This window comes from Hyla sarda, chromosome 5 (genome assembly GCF_029499605.1).
Source record: "Hyla sarda isolate aHylSar1 chromosome 5, aHylSar1.hap1, whole genome shotgun sequence".
NCBI classification, from domain to species: Eukaryota; Metazoa; Chordata; class Amphibia; order Anura; family Hylidae; genus Hyla; species Hyla sarda.
In genome coordinates, this window is record NC_079193.1 from 32,876,893 (window position 1) to 32,890,537 (window position 13,645).

Consider the following 13,645-nt stretch of genomic DNA (forward strand, 5'->3'; position numbering starts at 1 on the left):
CCCTACCTACTAGGATAATCCACTCTAAAGGGCAGCTCCCATCTGGGCAATGGTCCCTACACTCATTAAGGGCATAGGGGTCAGGGATGTCAAACATCCCAGGTCAGCAATAAGCAGGCACAATAGGTACCAAATGAGCAGGGAAGGGTTAATCAGGGAACAGCCTGAAAGTCAAAACAAAGGGGGGCAAAGCAGTATAAAAAAACAGAACCAGAGTCAAGCTACCAAACGGTCAAACCAGGAGGATAGCGTAGTACAAAATTTGCAGGCAAGAGCAAGGTCAGGGAACAAGCGAAGGTCAAGTTACAGCAGATCATATCAGATTCGAAAACAGGGAATAAAACAGGGGCCAAGAACACTGGAGAAGGGTGTGAACCACAATCACAGGCAACTCGGCTAGTACCGTATTTTTCGCCGTATAAGACGCACTTTTTCTTCCCCAAAATTGGGGGGAAAAAGTCGGCGCGTCTTATACGGCGAATACACCCCTATCGCGGCGGTCCCTGTGGCCATCAATGGCCGGGACCCGCGGCTAATACAGGACATCACCGATCGCGGGGATGCCCTGTATTAACCCTTCAGACGCGGCGGTCAAAGCTGACCGCCGCGTCTGAAGGGAAAGTGACACTAACCCGGCTGTTCGCCGCGATTTCACCGCGGCGGTCCCGAACAGCCCGACTGAATAGCTGGGTTAGTGCTTACAGGACACCGGGGGGGACCTTACCTGCCTCCTTGGTGTCTTCTCCGTTCAGGGATCCCCTGTATGGCCGGCGCTCTCCTTCCTCGTCATCACTGCGTCATCGTTGCGTACGCGCATCAGCGTGCGTAACGACGTGATGGCGGCGACGGAGAGCGCCGGCAGCAGAGACGTTCCGGAGCGACGGGGACAGCGATGGAGCGACATCCATGGCAGCGGTGACAGGTCCAGAGCGGCGGGGACACGTGAGTATTACCTCCTATGCAGTGGTCTTCAATCTGCGGACCTCCAGATGTTGCAAAACTACAACTCCCAGCATGCCCGGACAGCCAACGGCTGTCCGGGCATGCTGGGAGTTGTAGTTTTGCAACATCTGGAGGTCCGCAGGTATAAGACCACTATTGGGTTCAAAATCTAAAATTTTTTTGATTTTGCACCTAAAAATAGGGTGCGTCTTATACGCCGGTGCGTCCTATAGGGCGAAAAATACGGTAATATGCCCGTTTAGTATTGGCACTGCAGCTGACAGGCCCGATACTTCCCACCTCCTCATAAAGTGATGCAGCCCAAAATATAGAGAAACATGTACATCAGGAAGGGGTTAATAGGGGTGGTTTCATTCCAGCCGCTATAGGCTTTGAATAAGTACCTATGTCCGAAACATGTTAGCCAGCTGCATGGGCTGGGAGATATGAGGTTACTAAACATGTGAAATTTTAAGGGTGTAATCACAAATACAGTATCCTGGGCATATTTGATGCGCAGGATTTGAAGCTGCAGATTTGATGCTGTTTAGTTATTCAGATTACATTAAACTCTGCTGCGTACAATCTACAGCTTTAAATCCTGCACATGATACGGTACGTGTAAGCACACTCTTATTTTGTTTTTTATATAAAGTTAAATTTTCTGCTCAAACTTTTATTAATAAGGAGCTGGAAATTCTATGATCATTCACATAAACACAAACACTGCAGAGGCAGGATGTAACAGTTGTGCAAAAAACCTGAGGACTATGACCACAACAAGGGTGATGGAATAAAAGAGAAATTCTCCTCCTCCTGTTTATCTGCATACATGCCACATTAACCTATTGCCTGCAGCATCCAAGGGGCTGAACAGCTGGGACTAGAGTCATCTCTGTGCTGTACATGTATGTTGTGCTGAGAGAAATATTTAATAATTCCTCTTATACCGTCCTTCTATCCCAACCTCATATCCCTCCCTCATGTCCCATCCTTACTGTATATCCCAACCTCATATTCCTCCCTCATGTCCCATCCTTACTGTATATCCCAACCTCATATCCCATCCTTACTGTATATCCCAACCTCATATCCCATTCTTACTGTATATCCCAACCTCATATCCCATCCTTTCTGTATATCCCAACCTCATATCCCATTCTTACTGTATATCCCAACCTCATATCCCTCCCTCATGTCCCATCCTTACTGTATATCCCAACCTCATATCCCATCCTTACTGTATATCCCAACCTCATATCCCATTCTTACTGTATATCCCAACCTCATATCCCTCCCTCATGTCCCATCCTTACTGTATATCCCAACCTCATATCCCTCCCTCATGTCCCATCCTTACTGTATATCCTAATTGGACTGCAGCTCCATTCATTATCTATGGCAAATATTTTAGACCAGTGGTTCTCAACCTTTTTCGCGACTGTACCCCCAAAGGGTATGTCCGTGGGTACCCCTCACGTGTAAGTTCACGTGGAACTTACGCACAAGGGGTACCCGCGGACAAAATAAGTCATAAAAGTACTTAATTTCATAATAGTGTATGCTTACTTTTCTAATGCAATACTAATGCGATACTGAATCCCCTTGTGCCATTATTCCCCCCTCTCTCTGCTCCACTTTTGCCATTATCCCCCCCCCATCTTAATCCCCTTGTGCCAATATATGAGATACATACAATAACACCCTCCAATACTGCGGTGTTACACTTAGCTTAAAGGGGTACTACGCCCCTAGATGTCAGATCGCTGGGGTCCCGCTGCTGGGGACCCCCGGGATCGCCGCTGCGGCACTGCGCTATCATTACTGCACAGAGCGAGTTCGCTCTGCATGTAATGACGGGCGATACAGGGGCCAGAGCATCGTTACGTCATGCCTCCGCCCCTCGTGACTTCACAGCCCGCCCCCTCAATACAAGTCTATGGGAGGGGGCGTGGTGGTCGCCACGCCCCCGCCATAGACTTGCATTAAGGGGGAAGGCAGTGATGTCACGAGGGGCGGAGCCATGACGTAACTATGCTCTGGCCCCTGTATCGCCCGCCATTACGCACAGAGCGAACTCACTCTGTGCAGTAATGATAGCCCGGTGCCGCAGCGGAGATCCTCAGCAGCGGGACCCCGGCGATCTTACATCTTATCCCCTATCCTTTGGATAGGGGATAAGATGTCTAGGGGCGTAGAAGCCCTTTAACATGCTTACCAGGTCTGTGTCTATCCCGTTCGGCAGGAGTCCGCGGGCCGCACTGACAGGTGACGTCCCTCTGTGCTGTGATGTCAGGGATGTCACACGTCAGGGCCCGGCAGCCACTGCAGCTCCGGCCATGGTACAATATAGTGAGCTGCCGCGGCGACTGTGACGTCGTATTCCCCGCTCTGCGCTGACAAATACTGGCCAATGCATGGCTCGCATTTGTCAGCAAATTGCCGTACCCCTACATAACCCTTGGCATACTCCTAGGTGTAAGCGTACCCCTGGTTGAGAACCCCTGCTTTAGAGATTGAATGTAGTGGTGGTGTGCATGCTTGACCCACTGCTGCATTTCTATGGTAGAATCTGGTTCCGTTCACAAGATCATGAGGGTCCCAGTTGGACCCCTGCAATAAGACACATCTCCTATTTCTTTAATTCTGCAACCACAGTTTGTGTTTGGACAATTTCTATTCCAGCTTCACTGTGCCCTAATGCACAAAGCAAGATCCATAAAGTCAGGGGGTGAGGAGTCTGGTGTGGAAGAACTTGGGTGGGGTTGAGGTCAGGACAACAACTTTGGGATAAACTAGAATAAAGACTGAGAGACAGGTCCTCTCATCCAACATCAATGTCTGACTCCACAAATTATTTTCTGGATGAATGGACAAAAATTTTCTGACACCTCCAAAATCTTGTAGAAAGTCTTTCCGGGAGTGTAGAAGCGGTTAAAGCTACAAGGGGAGGGGTTATCAATTCCAAATAGAATGGGATGTCCAACAAGCTCAAGCAGATGACATGTATGTGCATTCTTGTGACCAAAGAGTGGGCTTAAAGGGGTACTCCAGCCCTAGACAGTTGAGATCGTGGGGGTCCCCAGTCCCCTTTGGATAGGGGATCCAAAGGGGACTGGGGACCCCCACGATCTCAACTGCGGCACCCCAGACATCTGGTGCACGGAGCTAACTTCGCTCCATGCCGGATGACTGGCGATGCTGGGCGGAGGCTTGTGATGTCACAGTCACGCCACCTCCCATAGACTTGCATTGAGGGGGCGTAGCCATGACGTCACAAGCCTCTGATGCTGCACCAGACGTTCTAAACAAATGCTGGGTGCAGCAGGGAGATCGCAGCGGTCCCCAGAAGCAGGACCCCCGCGATCAGACATCTTAACCCCTATCCCTTGGATAGGGGATAAGATGCCTAGGGGTGGAGTACCCTTTAATCTAAGAAGACCACTTATCTTTAATAAGCAGGAAACTTACCTCAAGTAAAGCAAATGTCTGGAAAAATTTGAGAGTCTTCTGAATACTCTTGTACAGCCCTTTGTGTGTTTTTTTCCCCATGTAGAAGCGACACATAGCTATCGCAAGAACCAACCACCTGCAAAGATAGAGGATTTACAAAATTACATTTCCCAATATTTATAATGTGTCACGCTAATTTGGAAAGTGTCATCCTATTGATTTGTAGGAACACTATAGCCAAAAGTGTACCACTTTTTCCAGGCAGTCAACCTACAGTGTGCAACTATCTCCAGGTCTACTTAAAGGGGGCAACTATCTACAGGGAATCTATCTACAGGGGTTAACAATCTACAAGGAACATATCTACAGGGGAAACTACCTATAGGGGGCAGCTATTCATAGAGGGATCTACCTACAAGGGGGAAAGGGAAACCTACCTACTCAGGGAACCTATATAATAGACTATGTAAGTCTATGGGAGGGGGCGTGACGTGCATAGCATGGGTGGGGCATGACGTCACATGGGGCGGAGTCATGACGTCACGATACTCCGGCCCCATGGTCGGCACCCTGGAGGTTGTGAGCTGGCAGCACAGTGTGCAGCTCAAAGAGGTGGGTGCCGAATGCAAGATTGCAGGGGTCCCCAGTGGCGGGACCCCCGCGGTCAGACATCTTATGCCCTATCCTTTGGATAGGGGATAAGATGTCTAAGGGCCGGAGTACCCCTTTAAGGCCAAGTTAATAAGACATTGCTGCAACAGGACCACCGGCCTACAAGTATTTGTTAATGACTGCACAGATGTGTAACCTCTAAACTTAAAGTACATCTGAGGAGGATCACTAAAAACGTATATAGCCACAGGATAGAGAATGATTGTCTGATCATGGGGGGTTCGACTGCTGGGACCCCCTGCGATCTCCAGTACTGGGCGTCCTCAGAACTCAGGTTCTCTGCAGCCACCATCAGAGGAAGCTTAGGAATTGTACCAGGAGAATAAAAACTCCGACCAGATATTAGGAAATGAATGAGAGCAGATTGATGTGTGCGACATTGTATTATAAGGTAGAAATTCAATATTACAGATAGTAGAGACTTGTACTGTATAATGCCACCCCAGGCCACAACACAGTGGGTTTCAGTGGAAAAACAAAAAACAAAACAAAAAACAGGGTTTCAGTGGATTTCACAAGCTATATATTCTTATGTCACATGCCATATTACTGCAGACACAAATACTCCGCTCTATATATTTATATATATCTAGACACCTATGAATCTGTATTTGTCAGATACGTCAACACTGTAACGCTGGTCACCTCATAACGGACACCTGACACATAGTAATTCAGCAGTCAATGAGCTTAAAGGGGTACTCCAGTGCTCCAGCATTCTGAACAGTTTGTTCAGAACGCTCGGAGCCCGAGGCCGTGATTGTAACGTCACAGCCACGCCCCTCGTGATGTCACGCCATGCCCCCTCCATTCATGTCTATGGGAGGGGGCGTATCTACCGGCACGCCCCCTCCCATAGACATGAATGGAGGGGCGTAGCGTGACATCATGAGGGGCGTGGCCGTGATGTCATGAACACTGCCGCAGGAACCCCGCGTTTGTTTGGAATGCCATGTGCTGCTGGATATTGGGGGGGGGGGGGGTCAGCAGTGGGACCCCCACGATCAGACATCTTATCCCCTATACTTTGCATAAGGTATAATATGTCTAGCAGTGGAGTACCCCTTTAACACATGATAATACTGAATATATCTAAGCTACAAATTCTCTGGAAATGTTATATAAAACACATAAAATATATAAGTTAAAGTATTATTGAGTTGAATGTATAGCAGTATGCAGAAAGGTCCACAGCTCCCTCTAGAATATTAGACAGTTTTAATTATTCTGTGCCTGTTTTTTGTTTTGTTTGTTTTTTTGTTTTTTTAACACTCCTGCAGTTTTTGTTGCAGTTTCTTGAGCCAAAGCTAGAAGTGGATTTAAAAGAAATTGTAAATATGCGCGAAGTGCAGTATCCCACTAAGATCTCTGTGGGCCTGTGGTTGGGTGTTGTTCAGCCAGTGCCCAATTTTATGTTTTTCTTTGTTTGTTCTGTTTTACAATGTTTGTGCATGTTTTATACTGTAACTGTGATTATAAGAAGTAAGGTTGGGGGCTATAAAGTTAACACGTGCACACACCGTTATCTAGGGACCATCTAAAGGGAAAGGAAAAGCTTGCTCTGAGCGTGTCCCTCTACTCAGGGGGAGAAAGTTTTGTAAGATGAGAGCTAGTCTCTCTAGTGAGAGGACGTGTGAGAAGCCTCTCTGCTGAAATGTCTGCAAGTTAGCCAAAGTGGAGAGTGATTTTGTCATCAGGATTTGTGTTGTCCTAAGCGATCCTCAGTAATTTCCTCATAGTATTCCTGAAACCTGCTTTGGGTTCTGTGGCCTGTTGGTGTCCACAATTTCGGTTCAGAGTCTGATCCAGAACAGTCATAGTCTGCTAGTAGGCTGGAGTTTATTTCTCTTTACACCCTATTATTGGGAGAAAGATTTTCAGTGAGACAAGTGGATATTGGACACCGCCTGCTTGAGAGAAAGATAAAGGGACAAGAGACGCCCAAAGTATAGTAAGGAGGACCAGCTTTAGGTAACTTGGTACACAGCTTTGTGGCCTACCTCGTTCCAGCCACCACTTGTCTGTTTGTTGTTTAAGAGACTGTGTCTCCTTTTTGTGGACAATAAAGTTATTCAAATAAAGAATTTGTCTGGTGTTCTTCCCAGGCACCCCTTATCAGTGTGCCAGCCCACGAAGGGTGGACAGTCCCTGGAGAAGCTTTCAAGCCTTTGTGACCAGCCCTCTTGGCCTTTTTCCTTACTGCACCATCTGGGTTTTCTCTGGGATGCCACAAAAGGTCTTTTTCTTATTCTTCCTACTGGATCATCTTTTGACTTTGGTTAAAAAAAATGCATCATGGCATTGCAGTGGCATTTTTTTTTCTCCAAAAAACTAACTGCTACCACCCTTGGGGATTTTCTCACGTGTATCACCGGATATGCTGATGTTAGGTATTTCATAGGGATGTGCCAAAAGTGTCTTTAATGGAGGAAACATTTTTAATAGGATCATCCCACATCCCACTTTGACATTGATGGTATATTCCTAGGACATCGTCTTCTACAAGGTTGTATCAAGTAAAGCTGGATTAAGGTGCAACATTAAAAAAAAAATATTAAGGATGATGAAGGACAGAGGGTCTGGGCCGTATTCCAACATGCTGGTCACAGTGTTCTTAAGGATAGGAAGGCATGGACAATATGTTAGTCTTGAGCTTCCACTGAGATTATATGACATTATGCAGAAGTCGCTTGGACCACTGTCAACTATGCTTTCATGCAAGAACTTTTTTCACAAAAATATTCTATCACATGGGAAACTGTTTTGCGTTGTAAATCACTGATAAGTGTATGGCCGGCATACACCAGGGGCAGATACCTGGCAGAACATTTTAAACAATCCTACAAAACACAAGGTCCCAATGAGGAGTGAATAAAGCCCAAAGCTTAGGGCTCGTTCACACTATGGAGATTCAAGGCTGAACTGATGCAATTTGCTGCGGACAGAAGCGCCGTCCTATTGACAAACAGGACTTCTCTGACAGATTTCATCAGAAGATTAATTATGTTGGTTGGATTTGACATGAATTTTGGCACAAAATCTATTCCAGATCATCTACAGTATGTGTCCCATGCGCATGAATGAAGTTTTCAGAACACCATGTACATAGATCAGAATATTTCCGAAGTAGTCAAAAATATGAGAGAATTCTGACTTATTTTGGATGGACACACTATGAATTAGCCACCATTAGAATTTTTTTCACAATGAAGTGGATTACAGCTCACCCTCGGCTTCCATAGAGCACAAATGGGCACAAAAGCAAAGAAATGCCCGGCATCCAGATTGCTTTAGAAGACTTCTTACTTTATTAATCAAACATGTCCATCAGAAGATGTACAACACAGTATAAAACTCCGACACGTTTTGCTCCGGAGAGCTCAGTCATAGAGTAACTAACAAATACAAAGTGCTCATTAAAATAGTCTTGCACTTGGTCACCTGACTGTAATGTCATTCAGTATTAAAGGGGTACTCTGCCCCTAGACATCTTATCCCCTATCCAAAGAATAGGGGATAAGTTTGTCTGATCGTGGGGGTCCCGCAACTGGGAACCCCCGCGATCTCTCCTGCAGCACCCCCTGTCATCTGATGCACAGAGCGAAGTTCTCTCCATGCATCAGGTGACAGGGGGTGCTGCAGGAGAGATCGGGGGGATTCCCAGCAGCGGGACCCCCATGATCAGACATCTTATCCCCTATACTTTGGATAGGGGTAAAGGTGTCTAGGGGCAGAGTACCCCTTTAAAAAGACCACAAAATGGGAAAAACCTAAAATCCAAATCTGATTGAATACAAAATTCCAGATAAGTATCCCAATAATAAATTTTATACATACATAGACCTACATACATACATAGACAAACTGTTCCGAACGCTGGAGCCAGCACTGGGAGCTCGTGACATCATAGCCCCAGCCCCTCATGATGTTACACCCCACCCCCTCAATGCAAGTCTATGGGAGGGGGCGTGACGGCTGTCACGCCCCCTCCCATAGACTTGAATTGAGGGGGCAGGAGATTATGTCATGAGGGGGCGGGGCTACGACGTCATGAGCTGCCGGCGCCGGCTCCAGCGTTCGGAACAGATTGTTCCAAACGCTGAGCAGTGGAGTACCCCTTTAAGTTTGGTCTTATAATTTTTGGTGGGATCCCCACATTTGCTGTTTTTTGTGTCTGACAACAGATCTCTATTTATTTTGTTATATAATCCGGTATCCAAGACAACGATGTTGCTGCCTTTGTCCGCATTGCGGATAACAATATCACTATTAATATGGAGTTTTTGTAATTCTAGTCTTTGGCTTTATTCAGCTTATCACATAACACGTTACTCGCAATAAATTCATACAATTTCACAAGGTCCCGTTCCACCAGCTCCTGAAATCTATCCAGGGCCTCCGAACGGGAGGCCACAATATAGAAAGCAGGATTGGGAAGGGAGTACGGACATCATGAGAATAAACATTGGATTCACATAAACTTTTTAACAGAAATACATTGTTTTGATCAACAAAATTAACACCCGCTAAATCCGCATCCTCTACTCCTTCGGCAATGTTCTATGGTATGAAAATGTCTCAATGTAATGTTCCTTATTAATGGATGGTATTAAACAAATTAAAGCGTACCTGTCATAGTGCAAAAAAAAAAAAAGAAAAAAAGTGATATGTTACTCGGGACCCGATCCTGATCATGTGCATATAATTTTATGTGTCTCGGACCTATATATCCAGAGATATAAGCATTTATCTGCTGGTGAGTTACTTTTTCATTGTGCAGGCTGGAGGGGGCGTGTCAGTCTGTCTCCCTCACAGGAGCCAGCCTGGGCAGTCAGCCAATCAGTACTCTCTACTCTGTAACCCCTTCCTCTCTGGTTTTATGCTGTGTCATGTGTCAGAGGAAGATACTTGGAGCTTGCCTGCAGTAATCAGAAGACATTATGGTGAATTCATAACAGGATAAAATGTATAAATATAAGAATAGATCTTTATAAAATTAGTGCAAGGATTTTTTAGATAAAAGTACCGCATTTTTATGAATACATGTTCTATCTGTTTTATCTTCTCCTTGTAAAGCTGGATGCTAATCAGCATAGCTGTCGCTATGTGTGTCATTCATCTTTCACAGACTCCTGAATGTCTGATCAACTTCTTTGTCATTCAGGAGTCCGAGAAAGCTTTGACTATTTCAGCATGCTGGGAGTTGTAGTTCATATATATCAACTGGCTCCAGAAAGTTAAACAGATTTTTTAAATTACTTCTTTCAGTTGAGTTGTTCTTTTCTGTCTAAGTGCTCTCTGAGGACACCTGTCTCGGGAACTGTCCAGAGTAGAAGCAAATCCCCATAGCAAACTTCTTCTACTCTGTGCAGTTCCCGAGACAAGCAGAGATGTCAGCAGAGAGCACTGTTGCCAGACAGAAAAGAACAACTTAACTTCAGCAGCTGATAATTATTGGAAGGATTAAAGGGGTAGTCCAGTGGTGAAAAACTTATCCCCTATCCCAAGGATAGGGGATAAATTTGAGATCGCGGGGGGTCCGACCGCTGGGGCCCCCTGCGATCTCTCTGTACGGGGCCCCGGCTCTCCGGCCAGATAGCGGGTGTCGACCTCCGCACAAAGCGGCAGCAGACACGCCCCCACAATACATCTCTATGGCAGAGCCGGAGATTGCCGAAGGCAGCGCTTCGGCTCTGCCATAGAGTTGTATTGAGGGGGCGTGTCAGCCGCCGCTTCGTGCGGAGGTCGACACGCCCCCTTCCCGCGGGCTGTCGGGGCTCCGTACAGGAGATCGCGGGGGGCCCCAGCAGTCGGACCCCCCGCGATCTCAAACTTATTCTCTATCCTTAGGATAGGGGATAAGTTTTTCACCACTGGATATCTCCTTTAAGATTTTTTAATAGAAGTAATTTACACATCTGTTTAACTTTCTGGAGCCAGTTGTTATAAAAAAATAGTTTTTACCTGGAATACCCCTTTAACATAAGACACAGATGACATTTTCCTGACGTTTTCCTCTTGAGTTTTTTCTTCAAACCAGGGGAGCTTAGATGGAGGCAAAATATTCTCTATCATTTGTAAACATTTTCATGATTTTTTGGAAATTGCTATTTTTATTTAATCTTGATAATCCATTTATTAATTTGATCCAATGGGTGGGGAGGTATATTGATGACCTCTTTATCATATGGGGAGGCACACAACAACAACGAATATTGCAAGGAATAATTTAAATCTACATTTCACAGCATATTTTAGCAAGGAAACAGTACATTTTTTGGACATAACTCTTTCCTCCCAGGATAATAAGATTATCGCTACTCCTTACAGAAAAGAGAGAGCCAGTAATTCTACCTTACTGCCTTCCTCATGTCACCCAAAGCATGTCAAGAAAAATATCCCCTTTGGGGAATTCTGCAGATTAAAGAGAAATTGTTTGGAGGAATCCACCTTTAAAAGAGAGGCAGAGGCCATTAAAAATCGTCTTAAAGGGGTACTCCCGTGGAAAACTTTTTTTTTTTTTTTTTTTTTATCAACTGGTGCCAGAAAGTTAAACACATTTGTAAATCATTTCTATTAAAAAATCTTAATCCTTCCAGTACTTTTTAGGGGCTGTATACTAAAGAGAAATCCAAAAAAGAAATGCATTTCCTGTGATGTCCTGACCACAGTGCTTTCTGCTGACCTCTGCTGTCCATTTTAGGAACGGTCCAGAGCTGGAGAAAATCCCGATAGCAAACATATGCAGCTCTGGACCGTTCCTAAAATGGACAGCAGAGGTCAGCAGAGAGCACTGTGGTCAGGACATCAGAGGAAATGCATTTCTTTTTTGGATTTCTCTTTAGTATACAGCCCCTAAAAAGTACTGGAAGGATTAAGATTTTTTTAATAGAAGGGATTTACAAATCTGTTTAACTTTCTGGCACAAGTTGATTAAAAAAAAAAGTTTTCCACGGGAGTACCCCTTTAAAGCAAGGGGGTATTCACATGATGTTTTAGAAACTGCTAATGATAACATAATGAAGAGAAGTAGAAAGAGTCTAAGTAAATACACTACTAGAAATAAACATTTAGGTAATGTAGGAGCACGAAAACCTACTTTTGCTACTGCCTATTCGTCTCAGTTTGCAGCGGTAAAAAACTGTGAAAAAATACATCCCAGTACTTGAGACAGATACTGTTCCTATAGAGATAGTGGCTTCTGGTGTGAACATAGTGTATAGATGAGGTCCATCTTTGGGGTCTATCCTTTCTCCTAGCCTATTTTATAGTACCGTATATACTCGAGTATAAGCCGAGTTTTTCAGCACGATTTTTCGTGCTGAAAACGCCCCCCCCCCCCCCTCGGCTTATACTCGAGTAAACTCTCCGCCTGTCAATCCCTTCTCAGTGGTCTTCATTCAACCTGTGGACCTCAAGATGTTGCAAAACTACAACTCCCAGCATGCCCGGACAGCCATCGGCTGTCCGGGCATGCTGGGAGTTGTAGTTTTGAAACATCTGGAGGTCCGCAGGTTGAAGACCACTGTGGCCTTCGTCATCATCCAGACCCCCCCTTGACGTTGCCTTGACGACGAAGCACAGGGACGTCCATGAGCAGCAAACGTACCTGCGCATGAACGTCCCTGTGCGTCATCATCAAGGCAATGTCACTAGGCCGGCCCGGAGCGGAGAAGAGGGCCTCCCGGTGAAAATGGACAGCCCGGAGCAACTAACCCTCCCCACCGGACGGTCCCTACAGCATAGATGGCCCGGACCAGCTCACCCTTCCATCCCACCGAGGGGAGGGGAGTAGAAAACTAAATGGGGGGGGGGGTCTGGTTGATGACGAAGGGCACAGTGGTCTTCAACCTGCGGACCTCCAGATGTTTCAAAACTACAACTCCCAGCATGCCCGGACAGCCGATGGCTGGGAATTGTAGTTTTGCAACATCTGGAGGTCCGCAGGTTGAAGACCACTGGGATTGACAGGCAGTGAAGATGAAGGGGGGGGGTGATGACGGGGGGATGATGACGGGGTGATGATGATGGGGGTGTTAATGACAGGGGGGATGATGTATTTCCCGCCCTAGGCTTATAGTCGAGTCAATAACTTTTCCTGGGTTTTTGGGGTGAAATTAGGGGCCTCGGCTTATATTCGGGTCGGCTTATGCTCGAGTATATACGGTAAGCCTAAGAGAGGAACAGGTTTTTGGTTGAGTTATACTGGAAGCTTGCGCACTGTGGCCACATGTGTCTATATGGAACATAAGAGGGCTTTCACATTGTGTTTCACTAATAAGACATATGATATCCATGGCCACATTAATTACAATTCGGCTGGAGTGGTATGTTGCCTCTTGTACTGGTTGTAAATGCCAGTACGTAGGGTGCACAGTTAACCCCCTAAAAGTCAGGATTAGGAGACATGTCTCTGGTGTAAGAAATGAAAGAGTAGGGGTGTTTATGTTATCAAAACACTTTAGAGGGGTACATGCAGGGGAAACTAGCACCTTAAAAATAGTAGGCATTGAAAAGGTGAAACATGGGAACAGAGGTGGTGACTTTAAAAGACGCCTTATGAATAGGGAGACCTACT

The 13,645-nt window shown here is 45.8% G+C and overlaps 1 protein-coding gene across 4 annotated transcripts in view; it reads right to left on the reverse strand.

Moving 5' to 3' along the window:
- The window catches only part of HACD1 (3-hydroxyacyl-CoA dehydratase 1), an 86,118-nt gene that overhangs the window by 38,008 nt on the left and 34,465 nt on the right, over positions 1-13,645 (reverse strand). For 3 of the 4 annotated variants that reach the window (XM_056519193.1, XM_056519192.1, XM_056519195.1), the window contains exon 2: positions 4,414-4,531. In XM_056519193.1, the coding sequence (XP_056375168.1) occupies positions 4,414-4,531 (118 nt within the window). Of the gene's footprint in view, positions 1-4,413; positions 4,532-12,166; positions 12,275-13,645 lie in introns of those variants that run through there. The other variant, XM_056519194.1, reaches the window with a different exon arrangement.